We start from the raw sequence: 24635 nt of genomic DNA on the forward strand, positions 1-24635 counted from the left end.
AAGGGATGCAATATAAATATTTTATGGGCGGACATCAATTGAGAGGGATGGGGACCAAGAGGTGCCATGCATTTTAATGCAGCCATTTACAGCAATGAAATGTATGCTATCATTATTAATTACAACAGTGGATTGCAAAATTGTATCAGCATGGTTAAAAAATGGACTTAAAGGTAGGGTAGGTAAGTTTGAGAAACCGGCTCGAGATCGCTAGAATTTGAAAATACACAACCGGAGAAAATCTGCCACTTCCTTATAGAGCCCCTCCTCCGACACACACGAACGCGCACATGACCAATGAGGGCACGAGATAAGTTTGTGCACAGATGGAAGGCTGACAGGCAGGTAGGCCATCCAGTTATTTTAGCCGGGCCGGCTAAAATGATTGGTCGTGCTTTTTACAGTATTACGGCTTCCACAGATGACATTTTTTTATGGATCTTTTGTCAAAGCACTTAAGATATTCATTGCTATCGGGATGTTAAGAGCATTCCATGGAATATAACAAAAAGTGTATCTCGAGCCGGTTTCTCAAACTTACCTACCCCACCTTTAAATGGATCCCAAAATAGTGGTTTTGTAAAAGAGATGTTCTTGACAATAGTCACGATGAACAAAGGAATACAAATGACATGATTTATTTCAATTGGATGCTCGCATTTTGGAGTAATAGGCCATACTACACATAGTATATATATATATATACAGCCAAACTGTGCCTAAGTTAAAACACAGTGTAATGGCTGTCGCTGGTGCTGACGACGTCACTGTTGCACTCCAGTGATTTGAGGACCAGCTCCAGTGCCGCTCTGCTCACATTCAGGCTGTAGCGCTGCCTGACTGCAGACAGGATGTGCAGGATGTGGCAACCCTTCTCCGCATCTGCGGGCACAGGAGGAAGACACTGTCAACACACAGGCATGTGGCCATGGAAACCAACGTTAGATGGAGGCTCAGATGATTGGTCGTGCTTTTTACAGTACTACGGCTTCCACAGATGAATTTTTGTATGGATTTTCCGTCAAAGCACTTAAGATATTCATTGCTATCGGGATGTTAAGAGCATTCCATGGAATATAACAAAAAGTGTATCTCGAGCCGGTTTCTCAAACTTACCTACCCCACCTTTAATAGTCTTTTTAAGTCATTTGTTAGCAACCACCGTTTTTAAAAGCTTCAAACATTCACCAGTGGGGTGTTTACTGACATTTTTTATGTCATAAAACAAAGTGTGAACATCTGGTCAGTTGTATTTACTATAGACCTTATTTCAGGAATCTAAGCAAAAACTAATTTTCACATTTAGACGAGTGAACCCGGAAGTGATAAAATGCCAACTAATTTACGGGTTAAAGAATCATTCTTACACCACTGTATTAAAGCAGAGATGAGTAAGTAGGTACTTTGTTGCACTGCCTCAAACACCTCCAAACACCTCCATTCGACACCTTTGTTTACTTCAGTTACATAGTGACATCACTATGTAACACTGACGCTTCTATTGGTTAGCGCGCCATTACATTGTAAGTGATAGGCTAAGGGACGGACATCTCTAAGCGCTTGACCAATCGCAACAGAGGCGGCCAGCTAACCAATCAGAGCAGACTGTGCTCTGGTTTCAGACAGAGGGTGAAAAGAGGTGCTGCAGCACAGGCAGTATGAGAAAAATAAAGAGCTTTTTGAACATTAAAGCATGGCGACATATCACAGTAGAGACACAAAAGACTAATATCAACCTTAACATTAGCATAATATGTCCTATTTAACTATTAATTACTGCTTTACACAAAACATTGCCACAAAGGTGAATTAGAAAAATTATCAAAATCTTGATACTTGAAGAGTACTTACACTTCTCTCTCTTGCAGTCCTCCCTGATGATATCTTTGACGGCTATGAGTAGATCTTTGTCCTGTGCAGTCACCTGGTGATGGACAACAACATCGAACACACACGTCCATAAGGCATCCTCGCTTTAACAGCCTGCTGAGGTGTTAAGAATAATTGAAGGACTCTCTGATGTTTCTTACATGATAAAGCTCATCCTGGGATTTGACCTTGCGGTAAACAATACCCTCATCCTGAAGAATTTTCAGGGCCTCCTTGAGGAGCTGCCGGAGCTGCTGGCATGCAGATGGACCCGCCACTGGCTCCTTCGTAGCAACAGAGAAGCATGGTAATACAGCAGTGCTAAAATGAAATTACATTTCAAATGGCATTTTCTTCTATCTTTTTGAAGGATATACTTTATTATATTGAAGGACACTTCAAATACAGTCTGACGTTTGATTTTCCTTTCATCCCACCTCCACACATCTTCAAAAATAAACTGATCCAATATTATAATCGGGCGTACCTGGTCTGCTGGTGCAGTTTGAGGCTGTCTAGGGATCAGAGGCTGCAGGAGGTCCTCAACATCATACGGCCTGAACCTGCTCACCGACTTCTGCTTAAAGAAATCCTTGATGATATTGGTTGCCTTGCCGATGGAACTGACAGCTGATTCACTGAACAACACAGAGAGAAAATGGCCTTCATACAATTCATACTTAAGGCCCCGACAAACCAAACTGACACCAAAGAACACGTCCCGACGGACCCGACTGTTGTGTCGCCTCATGTCTCCTGCGTCTTGGCCAAAAAGTCGCACTGGAACACACCGCAAAGATGGGGGGCGCACGCTCGTGAACTGTTAGCGCCGTGTTAAGGCCCCTACACACCAAGCCGATTTTGGCCGTCGATAGGTGTCGATAGATGTCTGGCCGTCGATGAGCATCCTGTCGCCCTACTCAGATTGGTGTGTCCCGCACCGTCGTGTCTTTTCGGCCGTGCCGACACCTTCCGCTGAGCTGTCGGCAAAAGGCTGTCGGCAAAAGAAATCACTCTGATTGGCTGTTCAGCTTAGCGAATCAGTGCATGAGAAGCGAGGTACGCAAACAAACGATTAAGAAGGCACACACAGACGGCTATTATTTTTCATTTTCATCTATCTGCTTCCACTAGCAACAGTCCAAGGGCTGATACCGCCAGTACTGCACTAAACATGTTTTCGATGGACGAGAGTGAAAATGGAACGCACACGCTATTTGTTGTTTGTATCACGCAGTCTGTCTTCCGGTTGCCTCTTTTGAATGACGAATACACACTACCGCCGCCTGCTGGTAAGGAGAGTTATTGCCACTCACGCATGCGCAGTTCGTATGTGCTACTTGGCCATCGGCTGAAGTCTTTGCGGTGTGTTCCAGTGCGACTGTTGGCCAAGACCATAGACTGTATATATAAATGGACGTAGTGTCCGTGACGTCACCCATAGGATTCTGCAGAGTTAGAGAAGCCCTTAGTCTCGACAGTGACGTCAGAGTCTAACTCCCGCCTGCTCCAGCCTGATCCAAATAAGGGCAAAGAGGCGGAGCCGAGGCGGGACCTGCTGCCACCGAGCTGGAAGTTCCAGAGCTAGCTCAAGCTAAGAAGCTAAGCTAACATGAAATACATGCATACCAAGTTACTGCGTGGCACTTTGGTTTTGTTAAAACAGTGTAGTTCCACTATATAAACGTTACATTCCTAATCAAACGAGACAATCTGCAAGAGAATTAGCAATTTTTTGTTATTCTTAATGGTCGTCATTCACACGTTAATAAAATAAAATAAGTGCCGATACATAGCAGAACAATTGTAGCTAACGGAGCCGTAGGGGGCTAGCTCCGGCCGCCGGGACGCCGGCTGGAGCTAGCCCCCTGCGGCTCCGTTAGCTCCGGCGGCCACCACTGGGATAATTGGGTCCCCTTTTAATATTTGCTCCCGTTTAGCATTATGGGCGTCATATCCATAGACTATAAAAGTCTTACCCAAGGCTGAATCATAAACTAAACTGTATATGTATATATATATATATTAGGGCTGTCAAGTTAACGCGTTAATAACGCGTTAACGCAAAAAAAAATTAACGCCACTAATTATTTTAACGCGATTAACGCATGTGTATTTTTTGTCCTCGGCCGCCGTAGTTTCAGAGCGCATCGAGTGTAAAATACCATCTACAAGCTGATGCTGACAGCACCGCTCCTGCCGCCCGCTTGTGGCAGACCACACTTCCACGCTCACTGGCAGGCCCGGACTGGCCATCGGGAGGACCGGGAGGGAGTGTGTATGTGTGGCGCGACTCGCGCGAGCGAGGCACACCTTACGTGTTGTTGTTAGCATCTGGTGCTAGCTAGCTGCGCTAACGGATATAAGGAGCTGTTTCAATGACATTTCGTCGAGCACTGGACTTTATGCAGGTAGCCAGACAGTGGGACATTGTACGAAAAGTCAGCACACGCAACATGATTGCAGCGTCCAGGCAGCTCCCGTTGGAGCATATATGCCTTGAGCTGCACATAGCGCACACACACACACACACACACACACACACACACACACACACACACACACACACACACACACACACACACACACACACACACACACACACACACACACACACACACACACACACACACACACACACACACACACACACACACACACACACACACACACACACACACACACACACACACACACACACACACACACACACACACACACACACACACACACACACACACACACACACACACACACACACACACACACACACACACACACACACACACACACACACACACACACACACACACACACACACACACACACACACACTATTATTGTATGAGAGAGGTTCCAGGTTGAATTGAGGCGAATATTTGTAATGTTCAGAGGTTGTTGTGTTTAATATTCATGAGAATATTTGTCATTGTTCAAATGATAATAAACAAACATATAAAGCATATTTGTCCACTCATATGTTGATAAGAGTATTAAAAACTTGAAAGATATCCCTCTAAGGTACATTTAGAAAAGATACAAAATGTGCGATTAATTTGCGATTAATCGCGATTAACTATGGACAATCATGCGATTAATCGCGATTAAATATTTTAATCGACTGACAGCCCTAATATATATACATGTATAAAGGGTTACGTCCTTAGCTGGCTAATAAGCTATATAACAAGCTAAGCTAACAAGCACACAAACACCTGCTAACGGGGTTAACATGTATAATATTATCATTTTAGACTTCTTGGAAGTTCTGTTAGTACATTCAACCGCACAGCACGACATTTTAATTGTCTGGTATTTGTAACAACATTCGCTAAAAGGCACAATCACCACGAACGCGGCTAAAGGGTCAAGTACAGTAACTACAACTAGCTAACGTTGTAGCCTAGCAGAATGGACAAGTTGCTGTTAGCTGACAGTGAGGCACGTACCTGTCCATCAAAGTGACCACTCCCTAATTTATGCAAAAACCTTAAGACCTAATATAAATAAAAGGGTTGCGTTATAAAACAATTCACTCAACAATTAATAATCATTAAGGTGGAATCTAACTATATCCCGAATACTTTGTATTGCATCCAGGGATAGAAACATGTTTATTTCTGCTGTAAAGTTGGGCATTTTAACATGGGGGTCTATGGAAATTCATCCTTTCTACAGTCATCGCCTATCGGCCAATAGATGAACTGCAGTTTGAGGCACTTCCTTATTGGCCTCCCGGCTCTGCCCCAGAGTTTGCCGCTTGGCCAAGACGCAGGAGACGTGAGGCGACACAACAGTCGTGTTCCGTCGGGACGTGTTCTTTGGTGTCAGCTTGGTGTGTAGGGGCCTTTATGCATGCCCACTGCACCTTGCGGGAGCGCGCGCAGCGTAAAGCCAAAACTCACAGACATTTCAATGATTTGTACGGCAAAGTTAAGTTTGGAAACGGTATCATTTCCTTTTTTTGAGGGCATGCATAACACGGCATAACACCGGAGCCTCGTTGCGGGGAAACTTTGGCGCTGTTCCGAGTTTGTTTTAATCTGTCAAAATGACGGACTGCTTTCAGATTTTTCCGTCATTGTTAAATATTCGGTTAACGCGCAGAAAGAAACTATTTAAGCATTGTGGCTGGCAACCTTAAAGTACTGCTGCTACCACATTCCATGCATCAGTAATTATAATCCAAGATTATATTAATATACAACATCATAACACTGACAGGCAAATTATGTATCATCATGTACATCTGTATCTTCTGACTTTTATTGTAGTATAGCCAGTGGCGTAACAAGGTTGTGATTGGCCCCGGTGCAAATATTGTTTTGGTGAACCTAGCTGAAGCTTGGTTGGTTGCTAGGTTACTAGCTGGGTGTTCTCCGATAAGGGGCCGGGGGAAACAAAGTTAGTGATTACTGGTTCCATGTTGATTTATTTCAATACAAATTGTTGGGGGGAACTGAAGGCTCTTACCGTACTGGTTACTTTGCAGCCCGGACATTTCCCCCAAAACACATTTAGACGCGATCGCAACACAGAAGTACCTTTCAAATCCCATCATTTTTAAGACCTTCTAAATCATATTTAAGACCTTTCTTATTTTTTTGATCATATTTAAGACTTTTTAAGGCCTTAAATTCTGATTATCAAATGTAAGACTTTTTAAGACCCCGCGGGAACCCTGATTATAAATGCAGGCTATTCAATTTTGTATGCTGCCGAACTTGCTGATGCCAGACGAATTACAAATTAATTTAGGTTGCTTGGTTACTTTGAAGTCTGCGTGAACCGGCCAATGCCATTGGGGCCCCATGAAAAATAAATCTTTTTTTTTTTGCATGGGCCCCTGCCCGGCTCTGGGCCCCGGTGCATTGCACCGGCTGCACCGTCGATAGTTACGCCACTGAATATAGCTAATTTTATCCTCATTCTAATGTTGTGTTATCTAATGGTATGAAGTATGAAGGTACGAAATAAAGTTTTGTATTTTGCAATAGCGGTAAAAAGTGGTTTATTATCAAATGTAGAACTGCACAATGTAAACAATCGACTAAAATACAATAAGATAAAAATAGTAAGTAATACAATAAAAAGAAAATTAGCCACATCGTCCAGGGTCCTGTCCGTTAACTACTTGAAGAAGCTATTGTCCACCTCATGCAGGAAGTGTGGCAGCAAATTACGTGGCAACTGAGTTGGTCTTCGGTTTCTTCATTCCAGATCGCTATGATGTAAAATTAATTATAAATAAAGAGTGTAATGTAGGCCTGTTATACTGAGTGATATATATTATACACACTGCTCTGCTTTCTGCACGGACCTCACAGCTGTTCTCACTGTAAACATCGCGTCGCGATTAAAGCAGTTAATAAAATAATATCCAGAGGATGCATGCAGAGCTGTCATTGGCTGAGATAAGTCCGGCCGTGCGTCATGACTCTTTTAGACATCACTGTTGCCGGAAATACATCTGCGGAGGACCCATCAGTGTATACTCGGTTATAGCTCCTCCAGAGAGCCTCCTCGATGCTCGATCCTCGAAGTGCATTTAAAGAAATTAGATGTCCTTCAACATGGCGCGCTGAAATCCATTTCCGGGTCACTACCGGAGGACCGAGGATTCGAGGAGGGGAAATTAGAGAAATGAGAAAGGCCCCCGTGTGTGCCTAATCGTTTGTTTGCGTACCTCACTTCCGTTTCGCTTCTGATGCACTGATTCGCTAAGCTGAACATCCAATCAGAGTGATTTATTTTGCCGACAGCCTCCGCTGCCGATTCAACTTGGTCAATCGGCAGCGGAAGGTGTCGGCACGGCCGAAAAGACACGACGGGGCGGGACACACCAATCTGAGTAGGGCGACAGGACGCTCATTGGCGGCCAGACATTTATCTACGGCCGAAATCGGCTTGGTGTGTCAGGGCCTTACACTTAAATGTATATCTACAGATAACTGATAGTCCTCGAGTCAAATCAAACTCCGACAACTAGTTACAATTTCTTTAGGAAAGTATGTATTTGATTTATTTTAGTTTTTCTAATAAAATGAACATATGAATTATACCTTAGTGCAATCTATTGTTGGGATATTTAATGTGCTTTGCTTTTGCAACCTTTTAAAGGGCAACACTTGTATTATGTTTAAGCCCACAAAACTCTCAGTGTCTTCACATGTGCGTCATTGCTAGTCTTTTTTCTGTTGTAAGGTAAGTATGAATGGTGTGCACAATTTACATCTAAGAAACGCTACATGCTAAATGAAGCAGCCAGTGTGTGTTCAAAAAAACAATGAATTGCTAGTATTTTGACTGGTGTTGCAATTGCGATATGATTCGCAATAATGGATGGATTGATAATTTTGTTATCATAATTGTCATTATGAGAGACATTCTCGAGACATGAACAAAAACAGAATGTCTCTTCTTATGTCTCTCATTACAACATTTATGAAGGGATTTTTTTAAGAGGATATGAACCAAACACATTTGGGATACTGTATATATACACAACACCATTTTAACACATACCTACAATTTAAATACTGCATTATTCCATATTGCAATGTTGATATAATTCAATTAATTGCACAGCCCAAGTGTGTTGTGATTTTTTACAGTAAATCACCTAAAACAGGTTTCTGTTAAACGCAATAGTAGAGTGACGTCAGAGAAATAAAAACTAAAAGGAACAGCAGAAGAAGAGAGGCAGGAAGTAAACACTAACAGGAACATGGTGAGGACTCTGTCAGTGTTTAAAACAAGGTGAAGAGACTTGGACAGTTACAGAAAACCTCCATCAGTGCTGCAATCATTTAAGTTATGCTGCAGTTATTGCAATTCCAGCCATTGGTTCGAGCGGAAGAGCCAATGTTTTTTTTGGCAGAAGCAATACCTTCATTTTTAAAACCAGATTCTCTGTCAATTTGTTGGTTTATTTAGTGTGTACATGTGTAAGGAGCAGATATCGTACTCTCCCCTTCTTCCCTTCTTGCTGAACCGAGAACTAATTCTCATTAAATGTGAATAGAAACATGGTAATAGTCATTCCTTTTGACATTTTTCTAGAAATGTGGTCAAATGTTCAATAATTGAATGGAATCCTGGCACCAGTGATGTAATATGCTGTGATGGTGCGATATAAGGGATGGATGTTCGTACCCGGTTGCTGTAGGTTGCAGCTGAAGTGGTTTGTCATAACACTGCCTGTAGAGCTGAGGAACCTCCATCATCCACGCTATCTGGACCGCCATCACTGGGTCGTTCACTTTATCTGGGAACACACACACACACACACACACACACACACACACACACACACACACACACACACACACACACACACACACACACACACACACACACACACACACACACACACACACACACACACACACACACACACACACACACACACACACACACACACACACACACACACACACACACACACACACACACACACACACACACACACACACACACACACACACACACACACACACACACACACACACACACACACACACACACACACACACACACACACACACACACACACACACACACACACACACACACACACACACACACACACACACACACACACACACACACACACACACACACACACACACACACGATGAATGGGCAGAGGATATAGATGGTGTGTTAATAAAGAATGTGCACTGTGTGTGTTTGTGTAAGAAAGAGAGACACATGTAAGGCATCATTAAACAAGACCACAGTGATAGGATAAAGAAAGTCCTTGCGAGGCACTTTCAGAGAGTGTGGGTCACTGTGAGAATGCATGTTCATGTTTCAGCATGTGTAGTTTCTGATACAACGGTTAAATGTTGGTATTTAAGGTCATTGGTAGGGATGGGCATCGTTAAGGTTTTAACGGTACTACTACTTTTATCGATACCGCTTATCGATCCGGTCCTTTAACGGTACTCTTATCGGTTCTTTTGGAGAGAAAAATAAGGTACAGTAAGCTAGCTAAACAAATTGTGAACAAAATGAACATTGCTTTTTATTTAAATTAAATAAATAATATTTCACATCAAAAGAAACAGCACCAGGGTTGTTTCATTGTAGCTGAAACTTTAACAAAATAAATAACTCAGTTACCTCGAATCATTAACCCATGTTTATATAATTGAGTTAGCTCTGTGTGTTGCTGCTTGCATACATAACACCTGACGTGGAAACGTTACTTGTGGATGGGGCTACAGAGCAACTAGAAAGACATTCGAACCCGGTGCATTTCTCCGTCTGAATGTGGTGCACTTTTGCAAGATGTTTAGACAAATTGCTCGTGTTACCGCCCTGACATGCTAAACTCTTATTGCACTTTTGGTAACGAGCATTGTCAACATGGAGTAAAGTAAAGTTTAACCACACCTTGGAGCAAGTTCTCTCCGCCATCTCCGCCGTGTGTGTGTGTGTGTGTGTGTGTGTGTGTGTGTGTGTGTGTGTGTGTGTGTGTGTGTGTTACATGCATGTAGCAGCCGCGTGTGTGTAAACTGCCCCGCCCCCTCGCACACAGACGGGGGAGAGAGATCTCTCGTCTGGATTGGAAAGATCTAAAATACTAAAAATAAATCATAGATGCATTTTGCAGTCTTTTTGCATGTTAGATAACGGAGTTGACGACACTAAAACTGCAATATAATGTTTGTGTAACAATAATACATATGACATATATTTTACATGTCTCCAGTACAGATAAAAAGACCGATAACTTCGGAGCTTAACGGTACCACGGTCTTTAATAATTCAGCCCCGGGGCCCGTTTAATACTGGGGCTCGGTACCCATCCCTAGTCATTGGTAGTCTTATTCTAATCAGAATCAGAATGTGTACATACAAACCTGGCTGCTATATCGCTGAACTTTTACTGGATGTGAATCTTTGTATATTGTGTAATTATTATTATTTTTTCTTTAATATTCATATTTCTTTCTTATACATGCTTGTTGAGAGATATTAAGCTGTCTTTGGCTCTTTGCTGTAACTATTGTAAATGTGCCCAAATAAAGGTATTCTGATTCTGATTAAAATAAATTAAATAAGATACTTATATAAACATAACAAGTTAAAGTAAGAATGTGGAATATAATAAAATGTATATATTTATAAAAACATAAAAGTTTAATTCCAGGTTTTTATTTTTATTTTAAAAACCTGGAATAAAATATGTTATTAAATTGGAAATAAAAAGGAAGATGTTTATATTCAACAAAATATATTAAAATAAGAATGTGAAATAAAATAAAAATATTTATATAAACATAAATTTAAAGTTAAATATCTAATACAAAATAATATTAAAACCAATGAATACAAATATTTATATAAACATAATAAGTTTGAGTATTATCGCTGGTGAGTACATTTCTGATAGCAAATAGCAGATGGCAGTCCTGTGCACTCACAGAAGCAGGACGCCATGATTTCTCTCTGTTGTCTGGACGTCTTCACCGGTCCTCTGACCCGGAGCAGCTCTCCGATCTCCAGCCGGCAGCGGCTCTGCTGCGCCTGCCTCAGCTTCTTCAGCTCACTCACCGGGTTAAAGCCCCCGTCACTGGGTTTTACCCCTGCTGGAGGACCGACAGGACATTTATGACAGGAAATGAGTATAGGATATTAGGATATTACACGGTGGTTTGTGGTAATAAATAAGTGTAATTTATAAAGGAATAGTTGAAATGTAGTTAAAGTAAAGGTAGTAATGTAAAAGAGGTCATTTCAATTCATCTCCAACTGCTAATGATCTGCTTTGTACATTTATTTAATGAGAACATTTTCCAAATGTACTTGACACTAAAAGAAAGGGAAACATTTGGAGTCGGGGATATTTACATGTTTTTAAGCTATGATTTTGCTGGTCCAGCCTTTGGTCAATGACTGTGACCCATGAACTATAATGGACAGCCCTGCTCTAAAGAGTACCTTTAAGACAACTCGTATACAGTTACAAAACTACATTTACTAATACTGACAATAGTTAAGTAATATTCATAGTGTTGCTTTTTATATTGTCTTTTAAATGGAAGATTTGCCCTATGTTTAATACACGCTCTGACGTAACAGCTGTAGGCAAAACCAAAAATACGAAGTAAAAAAAGGTATACTGGCTACAGACAATATACTCTGTGTGTGTCATTTGCAACATTGAGGTACATCTGTAATTAACTCTCATGGAGAGATAAGCAGCATGGTCAAAATAGAGACAACATTTACAGATATTATGTAAATGAAAATCAGTACATTCATCCTTTTATTTTGGAAGTCAATGTGCAGTGATTTGGCAACTTTAGTGTACTTCTGCTTCATTAGAAGTCTAATACAAAGCAAAACAAGCATTACTGAGATTCATAAATCAAACTCACATTTAGAAGAATTTTCCTCTTCTTTGAACAGGTCATTTTTCCAGCATAGGCAGTTTATCACGCCGGTACCATCATCCACTGTGAACAGAAGAAGAGACACTCAAAACCTGTTTTAGCTTGTGAGGAGTTAAGGATGCCAAATTCCTTTAATCTGTAAGCTATTGTACAACAGGAGAGTGTGTGTGTCAGTTTGTGAGATGTAAATAAAGAATAGTGATCTCAACATTTCATCCAAAATATGCAACAACATCATTGTATTGCTAAGTACACACACACACACACACACACACACACACACACACACACACACACACACACACACACACACACACACACACACACACACACAACACACACACACACACACACACACACCCACACACACACACAACACACACACCACACACCACACACACACACACACACACACACACACCACACACACACACACACACACACACACACCACACACACACACACACACACACACACACACACACACACACACCCACACACACACACACACACACACACACACACCACACACACACACACACACACCAACACACACCACACACACACACCACACACACACACACACACACACACACACACACACACACACACTGAACGGGAGTTGCCACAAGATGCCAGAGTAAGAGAAGGTTTACGGTAGCTGCCACTCGCCTTCCGTGGCAAATGCTGCTGTTTAAACCCGTATTTGCAGATGCCACTACTCCGTGGCATCTGTGGCAGGTACTTCCGGCATCTGCCACAGATGCCACTACTTAATTGCTAATATTTCGTAATGTTAATTATTTGGTCTTCTTTATCTGTTTATTCAAGCAAGACATTCATACAGTTATGCAGTGTAATCCAAAAAAAGGACTATGAAACGTTCTGCAAAGAACTAGTTGATGTCCAGCATAACAAATTGTTCGCCAGTTTCGAAAAACAATAAGAGGGTTGGATAAAAAAACATGAATTGTGTCTTGCTTTTTTACTATACTGTCATGATTGTCTAAACGGAATAACATGGTTTGTTTAGATTCACTGATATCAATATCAAATAAGAATCATCTGAAGCATTGAGAAATGTTGCCGTGCATAGCCTACTATTTTTGGATTTGGTTATTCTTAATGTCTTTCTCAAATAGTCAAAAACTTGTGATTTTGAGACAAACCTGAGGGAAATAAATTGAAATTGTTGTTTGTGCCATACAGTTAGGATTTGAAATCTGAAATAAATATAAAGGCTGATGAAAAATCCCAGATTTAAACACATACAGTTCTTATACTGCCCCTCCCAAAAAACTCTATTTGTGATGCAGATTAGCCAAACTGTAAGAGAGTATAGCCAATACAAAATTATGAGTATCCGCTATTAATGGATTTTCTATCATTTAAATAATTGAAATAAAAATGTTTAATTACATTTTACACAATAAATACGGGTTTAAATAGCAGCATTTGCCACGGAAGGCGAGTGGCAGCTACTGTAAACCTTCTCTTACTCTGGCATCTTGTGGCAACTCCCGTTCAGCAGCGGCAGATGCCTCGGCAAGTAGTGGCATCGGTGGCAGATGCCGGAAGTACATGCCGGAAGTACTTGCCACTGCCTGCAGATGCCACAAAATGAGCCAGGCCCTACTGAAATTCTTTGTGCACGCTATTTTCAGAACCTTTTTAACTAATGATCCCAATGAGTGGTGGGGAAAAATGGCCATTTCCAAAAGATGGTTGTGACAAGTCCCCATCGTCCCAAGTATAAATAACGACTATGAATTATAATACTGATAAAAGCGGAATACAATTAGGGATGGGAACGATTAATCGAATATTCGAAATTATTCAGGTATTCGAATATGAGAATATGAGTTATAAATATATTTTTTTGGGAAGGGTGTCTAAGTTGATTACATATTATCAAATGGAATAATTCAATGTATACGACAGTGCCATAGCTAAGTGTGTTAGGTATAAAGGTGTGTTTTGCTCCGCTCACCGGTCCCTCACAGCGGGTAGAGCTGCAGGTGCTGATCTCTCTCTCGCGTCCGGTTATACTTCACTCGCGTTTATGTCCAAATCCATCAGATCTAGCTAGTTCTAGCTAATGATATGGCTGCTGCCCCTCCCTACACGCAGATCACGCAGACTCAAACCTCATCTTATGCCCAAATTCCAGCTGAGAGGGTCTTCTCTACAGCTGGCCTGATTGTGAATCGTCTCCGCACCCGCCTCTCCCCTGAGTAGACATGCTCATATTCTTAACCAAGAATGAGTATTGAATAGCTGCATTCTGTGCATAGGCCCTGTTACAGGTTGTTGATCTCTGTTGTAATAGGGTTACGTTACCCTAACCCGTTATGTTGTTCGTGTATGATCCCTCTTTAATTTAAAAACCAAGTTATGTTTTAAGCATGAAAGCTGTAGGCCTATAGCTGTCAACTGTTCAAACTGTGATCACCAGTTCAATACATTTGACAAATTCGACTTGGTTTCTATACTTATTTCAACATGTATTTATTTATTTTTTTGTCAACATTTTTCCCACATTTTTTATAGGATATATACATTTCGGTTAATCGGTTAACCGTTTTTTGGGGGTCGAATATTCGAATATACATTTGCTTTCAAATTCCCATCCCTAAATACAATATTTAAGAATGTTGCTGAAATACTTCATAAATTATTTATGTCAATGATACACAAGTACACACATAATGTATAGTGTTTAATAAAATATAATAATATCAGTGAATATATATTTTATTTTTATTTTGGTGAGGGGAATAACAAGATTACCTCCATAACAGAAGAAGTCTTCTCTTTCTCTCTGGTAAACCACTGTCCCAAGTACATCAACCTTGTAAATTGGATGGGAGTTGTAGAAGTAAATACCTGTGGGACATGGGTGCATACAGGATCAAAATAATAAATAAAGTTGGCTATGAACTTACAGAATGATAATTAGTTAGCTTACTTGCTAATATCATATTTACAGCAACTGACGTTAGTTTGTAAGTTGTTAAGTATTAAGAACTGTAATGTTACGTGTGAAATGTATAATGTATAGATAGACCAAGGAGTCAGGACACAGTGGGTTTCTATAGTTAGTTAGAGACAGTTAGCAGTTGTTACCTGGCACCTGTGTGGACTCTGTCATCTGCAGGATGTCTCTGACATACAGCCTGGCGAAAGCAGAAAAGATCGGGTCCAAACCCCATAACATCGATGGGGGCTCTTCCGCTGGATCCATTGTAGGGGCCTGCATTTCATTATGAAAACAAAACAGATTATTTACCTATTATGTGGAACCGGTGTAGGTATGTGTTCGGCCTACCAGATCTGTTCGGGGTCCGTTACGCTTACCAATGACGTCATGCATTGGCTGTACGGCAGCCCAAGAGGACATTTTACACGGCCAAATTCCGCAAAGAATATTAAAAAATAACAATCGACAGTGAATGTATTTTAGTGGAACTGTGTCAGGAAAGTGAAGTGTTAATTAAGGAATGTTAATGAAGAACTGAAATGCATAAAATAAAAAGTTAATATGTAGCATTTCCCTCCGAAATATGGTGTTTTGAGCTGTACTGTACTGTACCCAATATACAAGCTGTTAATAAACTTTTCAATCAATCAATCAGTCGTAGACTTTACTGATGATTTAGAATGTATTGAAACTCCAGACTCAACGTAAGAGCTTGTGTCATTTTATTTATGAATATGGAATTATAACACTGGAATTTGTAATTTGTTACTATAACTTGATCATTCTATTTCAGTTTGTGGGCTACAGCCAGTTTATGGTAGCAGCACGTTAACAGCTTCATCCTCTGAACGTGTGTACTGTCGTATATGTCCGCATCTGTAGCCTGGTATTGTCTCATTATACCGCACTGTCAATGAATTAAAAGTAAACATATAAGTCATCATGAACACAGTTCTGTCCATCAGACAGAGGGCTGTGCCTCCTGTCACCATTAACGGACGTCTCTTTAAAATGACCGCTCAGAGGAGAGGATTTCTCATTTCTCTAAACGCATGCTGCTTCCCCTCCTCTCTCCTCGGTTCCCTTCCTCGACTCCTCCGGTCGCATCTCCTGTGGGCGGGACTAAGACACGAGGATAGGAGTCGAGGAGGGGAAATTAGAGTATTGAGAAGCCTTCCTGGTACCTACACCCAGAGCCATATAATATAATCTATCTATATGGCGCTGCCTACACCCATAGATATATATATCTATGCCTACACCGGCGAAGAAGCTAGCTATTGCGTGCTTCCTGCATGGGTCTTGGCAGGAACCAAAATATTGGTCACGTGACGCTCAGTTTAATAAAATAAGTATTCTTTATTTACGGTGGTTCAGCAATATGCACATACGTTAGGTTAGGGAGGTTTCAATTACATAATATTAATAAAACACACTTAAAAGCTTTGTATAAGTATTTTACAGTCTTTATGATGCGTTCGTGTTTCGCAATGGTGTATGGGACATGTAGTTTCAGGCACACAAAGGAACAAGACTGTTTTTAGAGGCGATGGCGGCAGATTGGCACAGAAACACTTCAACACACATGTAATAAAAAGCATATTGATTATGTGTCTGGATGAAAATCTGCTACAGTATCTTCGTTGATGGTTTGAGGACCCAGCTCATTTTCTGTGTTTGGTCTCCCATGCAGACGAGGGCAGCAGAAGACTGAAATTACCGCGCCAACTGTCAAACACGAGGGGCACGAAGAGAAAGAACCGCAGACGCGCGCACACGGGAACGCGCTCAGACACTAAATCCGCTAGATTACTAAACCCGTCTCACACTAAGGGAAAGATGAAGGTTTCAACCGTTTTAGCTTATGTTATTGCACGGACCAATTCTACCCGCTTTTCGTCTCAAGGAAACTAAACTATTCTGTGGAATACAACTATTTGGGAGGAAGCCTTACTCATCTTATTTTTTCTTTTTGTTGAGACTGAGCCGCCCCACAGGGTTGTCGGGCCAGTGGGTCGTTAGGAATTGGAACAACGACGAGCTTCCCTCACTACTTTGCATTAAAATAAAGTATTGTTCAGTGGGATATTAGATGCTAGGACACGTCTACGTTACCCGTTAGCTATTCATTTAGCGGTTAACAATGACCCAAAGAGAAAGGGCTATTCTCCGGACTGGCCAAAACAGTGTCAAAGGCTAGGCTAGCTTTTGGTCCCAACTATTATGAAAGCTACTCAGTGTTGACCAAGCGGATATTTATAACTGATGGGACACTACTCCAAATACTTATGCTACAGTAAACTCTCCGAGGAAACCGACACTAGTTTGGCGTTTTAAAGTTCCTTTGTCATCTTCATAATTGAATGACCGAGGATTCAATATGTCATTTTTTAATTTCCGTAAAATATTTAAATTGGGATCAGAGAAGAAGAAGAAACAGTATGAACACGTGCGCAGGGATGAAAATCCTGAGGAAATATGGGACATTATCGGCGAATTGGGAGATGGAGCCTTTGGAAAAGTGTTCAAGGTATGAAATAAGAGATGCTTTATGCAGAGAGTAGCTTTTCCTCTATTTGCTGTAGTGTGTGTGTCAGACTTGTGTTGTCATGAAATGAGACGAAACTTGAGTCTCCTTACCAAATAATCCTATTTTCAAAGCATAATACAAGTACCAACAGTGGCACCTCGGTGTATTTCCGTGACCCACCCACCTTTTATTAAACAAGGAACCAGCACTGTGGGCAAAGTGTCAAATTGGACTGCTGCTCGTCACTGTTCTCCAATTTACTGGAAGGTTGTTCATGTGACAGATATCCACATTTCATCAGATCCTTTCATTGCTGGAAACTGTCTTTTTTACCAATCTGTCACAATGATTTACCAAGTTACACTATCTTTGTTATGTATACATACAGATACAGAACAATAGCTGGCACCAGCACTATTATGAGTGGATGTTTTTTTAGCCTATCAGCTGTTTTTAGGCTCCAACAAGGCAGCCAAATATTTAAACCCCCTTTACATGGTCAGAATGCCAAAGCCACTCCCTTGTCATCTTTTTAATAGTGCCTAGGGCTGCACGATTTTGGGAAAAAATGTAATTGCGATTTTTCTGACAAATATTGCGATTGCGATTCGATTTGCGATATTTGTTTTTAAGCGACCCAACGGAAGTTTATTGTAAAATGCGGCCATATCTCTGGCTAGGAAGGTCGTATCAACGTGCTCCCGTCTCTAGCACCCCGCAGCTGGAGCTACGAGTGAAAGAACTAAACGTACATGAAACTTCCGTTGGGTTGCTTTAAAGTCAAGCTTCAGTTTAAGATTCACCCTGTAATAGATGTAAAACATGTGATGGAGCATTACTAACCTGACTCAGGTGGTTTGTTTCACCAAACCATCTAGGAAAGCTCCATTGGAAGCCATTTGGAAAAGGGCAGGCACTTTCAAAAATACTTGGCAGGTGATTGGATAAATCTGTCTATCACCTTCTATCATGGGCCACTTCTGATTGGTTAACAATGGCTGGTACATGTGGAGCACATCACTTCTGATTGGTGTGGATGACTGACACACAAGAAGAACAAAAAATGTAAAAAAAAAAAAATCGCAGGCTTTGCGATTTGATAATCGCATCATTTCAAATCGCGATTTCGATTTAAAATCGATTACACGTTTAGCCCTAAGTGCCATTGTGTGCTTTGACCCTAATGCATAGCTGGACCTTGGTTTGCATGAGTGACAGTAAATCTTATCACACAGGAGGGCTCTACCAAGTCTAATACCAGGAAGTCTGTGGCTAATGAACGCAGTTATGTTTTGTTCTTGGTTGCCAAATGTTATTTTTGGACTTGAAATAGTTTCCCAAGATTTCAAGCTGGTATTACCTTGTGTCATACTTAAATTAAGCCTAATCTTCTTGCACAATGATTTGGTCACAGGGCATTCCAATAGCGAGGCTCACGTGAACTAGACTTATTATATAAGAAAGGAAAAGGATCAAAACGCCCTTTAATATTGTTATTCCATGAAAGCGGTTCATGTTTGTCCAATTGGCACTGGCATTCCAGAGTCAAGCTGTTGGAGATCTACAAATAGTAAATTACAGTGTTATGTTTATATGAATGGGATTTTGGCCATTCTAGTTGTAATGTCCCACTGCACTGATGCCTCACTGGGATGGTCCACACTGGTGTTTGACTGACGGCGGAACACAGGCAGGTCATCAGGAAGTGGCTGCATCCCATATCGCAGCGGCGACTTCATTGAGCACATCCTGCCTGCAGAGAAGCCTAAACAAACAGGAGAGACATTTCCACTTTAACAAGACAAATCTAACTATTAACTACAGCTGAAAATAAGTGTTTTCTAGGAAGATGTATTATGTACATTTTCAGGTTCATATTTGTTTTGTGTGCCTCTACTCTGACATGTTTACATGCTTTAATGATCTTATTTTCTCCTACTGCCTGTGCTGCAGCACCCCTTTTCACCCTCTGTCTGAAACCAGAGCCCAGTCTGCTCTGATTGGTTAGCTCGCCAGCTCTGTTTTGATTGGTCAACCTCTTAGAGATGTGTTGAAATGTCCCGCCCCTTAGCAGAGGCGGATTTAGGATTGTATGAGATCCGGGGCTTAGCCAGCATTTTGAAGTTGTTGAGCGGGGGCGTGGGGGCTGGGTGCTAGACTAGTGGAGCACGCTCATGAACTGTGAACTCACCGGAGCCTCGCAGCGGGGCTACTGCGGAGCGCATAAAGCAGACTCTTCACGCTAACGAAGGATCACTTCTTCTTCAGGGCAGGGAAGGCTCACTCAAGAGCCGGCTCTTTCAGCTCTGAAACGGCTCTTCATTTTACCACAGTTTACCACGAAGCCTCAGTTTCGCCGCTGCGAGGCTCCGGCGCTCGCAGTTCACGCGCGTGCTCCACTAGCACCCCCCGTCAAGGCTCGCCAGCAGTACACTTTACGTCACAGGAACACGCTTTGCTGGCGACGAAAATAATCCCACCAGACTCCTTTCCCCCTCCAATAGAGGGATGTCCTTGTCCTTTTTCCTTTTCGTCATTTCAAGCGATAAAAACTCGATCTTCTCTCGAATTATTTATTTTTTTGGACGCCCTCGGCTCGAGTTCAGGGCGTTCCGAGCTGAATAAGGGCGTCAAATGACGGCAAGACGCCCCCCTGGCAGAAACGCTGGTTGGAGCGCTGTCCAATAGCGGCGCGAATGTTACATAGTGATGTCACAATGCTCGGAAGTAAACAAAGGACTCCATCTAGGCGTTTCAGGCAGGGGGGGAGTGTGTGTGAGAGAAACTCCCTCTGCAGGGAACTGAGTGATTTTAGCCTTTGCAGACCATTTACATGCACAGAAACCTAAAACACACTACAGGGAAGGGAAAACATAATGGGACCTTATTTAAATGTTGTTTTTACATCCACTTAATGGTTATGGGAGATGTGTGTTGCAATAATGAGCTCAAGACGGCTTGCAGTCAAATAATATGAAGTAAGTTTGGCCTAATGAGACTTTAACATAGAGTGTGCAGGAAATGAGAACAATCACACATTTTCTGACAGTGACTCGGATAACTGCATGACTCATCCGTCCGTACAACGGTCTAATAACATTCTCATCCGACAGGCTCAGAACAAACAGACGGGAATTCTCGCCGCAGCCAAAGTTATTGACACAAAAACGGAGGAGGAGTTGGAGGACTACATGGTAGAGATCGACATCCTGGCCTCCTGCGATCACGAAAACATCGTCCAACTGCTCGACGCTTTCTATTTTGAGAGCAAACTCTGGGTAAGTAGAGGAAGGGAAAATGTCCTCAGTGTTTCCCCTGAATTACCACCGAAGGAGGGGAATATGTTGACCTAATGCTGCATTTTGATTTAGCCAAGCTCCCTTCTGAGATACAAATGAGTCCAATCTTGATGTATGATAGAGTATCCGAAAAATGCATAAGCCCTGATGCTTAGGGTGCGCTAAACTCGTACAAAATTGAGTGCTAATACTGAAAATCACGGAAGAAATACTGTTTTATTAAGTATTTTCTGTACATTTCGTTATAATAATGTGGCATGTGCGTAGAATGGGCCCTCTCAATTATATCAATGCCTTTTACATTGCGTAATTGTACTGTTATCTATAGTAAGATTTAAAGTAAATGCAACTTCCTTACTGTAGTATTCTTATCAAATAGTCATAAGGCCAACGTGCACATGAGCAGCAAAACAGCAAAACCAGGTCATAACCCATCCACTTTTTATATGAGCTATATTCGGCCTTAATAAATGTGTCTATTCCTTGCAACACAGTACTAATATAACCTGTGTCAGTAGATATTCATTACGCAGAACCTAAATACAAGGGAAGTGTTTATGAATAGATGAACTGTGTGTGTGTGTGAGGAACAAAGTGAGTGAAGTGGATCACAGGATGCAACCAAATAACAAATTGTAAATGCTTGTGTCAGTCAATAAAGTGGTTCAGGTATGAGTCCTAAACTTGGAAATGAGTTAGTACATATATCAGTAAATACCCCACTGTTGGTGGTCTGAAGCTTTTACTTATCTTAATAGCGGCGGTTGCTAACAAGTGGCTAAATGAGAATGCTAAACGTGATCAATCGGAACATTAGCCACCTTTAGCTTAGCGATGTTGATGTAATGTGAAGCTCCTGTCATGCATTTACGTTTCTACTAATATAAAAGTGGTGTTAATATGTGGATAATCCTGCTGAACAAAATGTGTTCATATCATATTATTATATTTTCTGCAATATTCCAAAATCCAATGGAGACATTGCTTTAAGTCGAGGAAGCCCCTGATATGCTAACTCCTCGGTCGGCCCGAAAAACAAAACAAAAAAAAACGTCTTTGCTGCACAACTTTATACATAATCACCTAAAAAGACAGGTCAATATAAACTGTCATTATCACCAACGTATTTAATGTCAGTGCATTTTATTGAGCGCTCAGCCCCTTTCCTCCCCATTGTCCTCTGAACAATGGCCTCAGCCTGTTAGAAGCTGTCTCTTGATTTTGATCTGGGCTTGTGTGGCACCTGTTCGTGCAAAGAGAAGAGTGTCCATGACATTTCATCCTGGAGATGAAAGGCTCTATTCCACATTATCCCACAACATGGGAGGTGACTTACTTTCACTAAATTGTGTCACCTATTGACTAGGGATGGGAATGATTAATCGAATATTCGAAAAAAAAAATATATAGATTATATTCACTCTCACATCCTCCCTCTGTCTGCCACATGAATGGATTAGAAAGCATGTGGGTGCACACTTCTCCATGTATTTGTGTGTGTCAAATAAACAAGTGGGAGAGGAAGCCACAGCCCTGGCCCCTGGTTCCTCTTTGCTTGCTGCCACTCTGATAAACCACTGTGAGGGCCATTGTACAACAGCGGAGCCATTAAAACAACAGCACGCCTACTGAGGAACACTAGAAGGGTGTGCGTGTTGAATAGCCAAGACTGTGTTCTGAGACTCCAGCCATTGTATGTCTTGTGAGGGCTTTGTGTTTGTAAGTAGAGCAGTCTTGAAAAGCTCAACTCAAATAATGGAATGCCATTGAACCTCTGTGTAAAGTGAGGAGTATTTATTTGTAGGAATCAGAGTCTTAAATGATTTATCAATTTAAAAGATCCCTGAAACATAAGCTAGGTCCTTAAGCCAAGTGTCAACCATAAGCACGTTCTCAATTGTTGCAAAACTGCAGGATTGCGGCTTTACTTCCTCTTCATAAAGTTTGACTTTTGGCCAACATTTTCCCAGTGCAATGGAGCTAGTCAGCATCTTTCTATATGTACAGCCTCAAGCTTTATGGAGACCCTCTGCCCCAGATGCTTTACCTTAATCATACTCGCCCCCTGCCTGAAGTCCATACAAACTTTAATCCTATTCACGGTATAAGCATGAGGTCCGGCAATATAGCTAGCTACCTAGCAGCTGTGTGAAACCTCCTTTACAATGTGGCCCCAACTGGGCCAATCCTCTTAGAGCAACAGCCGTACTGAAAGCTCCTAAATGCCTTTAAGGGCTCAGAGCATTTCATCCTCGCAAGCTGGGTGGATGTAAGGCTACATGATGAGAAGTTTTTGTCCCCTATGTATACAATTCATGTCCAGCAGTCTAAAGACATGGTGCTGAGCATTTTTCTCTGACTTTGAGAACCTTCCAGACCTTCTACATCTGCCAGGTCACCGGGTGCAGCCTCCCGAATAGCCTCCACGCGCCTCTGTTTAAACATTTTGTTGCATAGGTAAATCTCAAAATAAAGATCAATAAATGCTTTGATGTGTACGTGTACGTATTCCTGTTGCAAGTGTTGAAAAACACATTGACTCTGTTGCGTTTTTCCCTTCTTTGGCAGATCCTCATTGAGTTCTGTGGAGGAGGGGCTGTGGATGCAGTCATGCTAGGTAAGTCAGCATTTCCAATTTGTATACAGGTTTCAAAAAGGAAACTCTGCAAAGCTGCATTAAACAGCCGAATGAAAAAACGTCTATTTAAAGGGACGTTTCTGATTCTGGGAAGTGTGGTTGTATTAATAACTTATCCATAAGAGACTTTAGAGCCAACTAGAGATAAGAAAAAGAAGGAAGAAAACAAGAGCTGCTGATTTGAAGACGTATTATCCTGTTGTGTCCTTGTCAGGGTATATCAGAACACATTAGCGTTTACACTAAAATGATTGTATGTGGTCGAATGCTTCCCAGGGATATAACTGATCAGATGACAATGCTTTTTGGTGGTTGTTTGCACTTGTATTCAGAGCTGTCCACCTGTGATCGCATGTTAATGCCAGGTGTACACAGGTTGTAGAGAACTCCACGGTCAGAATGTCTAAGCCTGTGTGATCCCCTCTAGAGCTGGAGAGACCCCTGACAGAGCCGCAGATCCGGGTAGTGTGTAAGCAGACTCTGGAGGCTCTCGTCTATCTCCACGACAACAAAATCATCCACAGAGACCTGAAGGCCGGCAACATCCTCCTCACACTGGACGGGGACGTCAAGCTGGGTAAGGACAAAGTGAAATCCAGCTGCTAACACCAGAAAGTACACATTATTAATGCAAAACAGACAGGGTAGAGGAAACTTGGCTGAATAGGGTGGTGCAGTGATGACATTTATTTTATTTTAAGCCGACCCGGAATTTAGAAACGCAAGGGCTCCCTCGACTAAAAGTAGTGGGATTTCGGAATGTAGCAAGAAATAAGATATGTGCAAAACACACATTTTGGATATTTACACAATTTGTTCAGGAGGATAAAATACACATACTGTTTTACCCTACTTTTATATTAAGTAAATAGCTAACGTTATGAAGGTTATGAAGGAACAACATAACTGTGGA

At 41.6% G+C, this 24635-nt stretch overlaps 2 protein-coding genes across 6 annotated transcripts in view; one reads left to right on the top strand and one right to left on the bottom strand.

Moving 5' to 3' along the window:
• Positions 1-622: 622 nt before the first annotated feature.
• Positions 623-18666, bottom strand: stn1 (STN1 subunit of CST complex). 5 transcript variants are annotated; one of them, XM_034129526.1, is made up of 10 exons: positions 18629-18666; positions 15402-15528; positions 15066-15161; positions 12261-12338; positions 11304-11468; positions 9025-9136; positions 2357-2507; positions 2031-2153; positions 1852-1924; positions 623-882 (listed from the first exon to the last, which is right to left on the bottom strand). In XM_034129526.1, exons 2-10 carry the CDS (start codon positions 15517-15519, stop codon positions 725-727), a joined length of 1074 nt encoding a protein of 357 aa, XP_033985417.1. In that variant the 5' UTR covers positions 15520-15528; positions 18629-18666; the 3' UTR covers positions 623-724. The 5 variants fall into 5 exon arrangements, with proteins under 5 accessions (XP_033985417.1, XP_033985400.1, XP_033985408.1 ...); XM_034129509.1 differs by lacking the exon at positions 18629-18666 and adding an exon at positions 15633-15647 and having other exon boundaries at positions 11304-11465; XM_034129517.1 differs by lacking the exon at positions 18629-18666 and adding an exon at positions 15633-15647 and having other exon boundaries at positions 9025-9130.
• slkb (STE20-like kinase b) overlaps positions 17013-24635 on the top strand; it is a 35052-nt gene continuing 27429 nt past the window's right edge. The window contains exons 1-4 of the mRNA XM_034129487.1: positions 17013-17785; positions 20899-21063; positions 23653-23701; positions 24150-24299. Of these exons, the coding sequence (XP_033985378.1) occupies positions 17636-17785; positions 20899-21063; positions 23653-23701; positions 24150-24299 (514 nt within the window). The 5' untranslated portion in view covers positions 17013-17635. The remainder of the gene's footprint in view (positions 17786-20898; positions 21064-23652; positions 23702-24149; positions 24300-24635) is intronic.

The sequence above is a fragment of the Trematomus bernacchii genome, unplaced genomic scaffold (assembly GCF_902827165.1).
Source record: "Trematomus bernacchii unplaced genomic scaffold, fTreBer1.1, whole genome shotgun sequence".
NCBI lineage: Eukaryota > Metazoa > Chordata > Actinopteri > Perciformes > Nototheniidae > Trematomus > Trematomus bernacchii.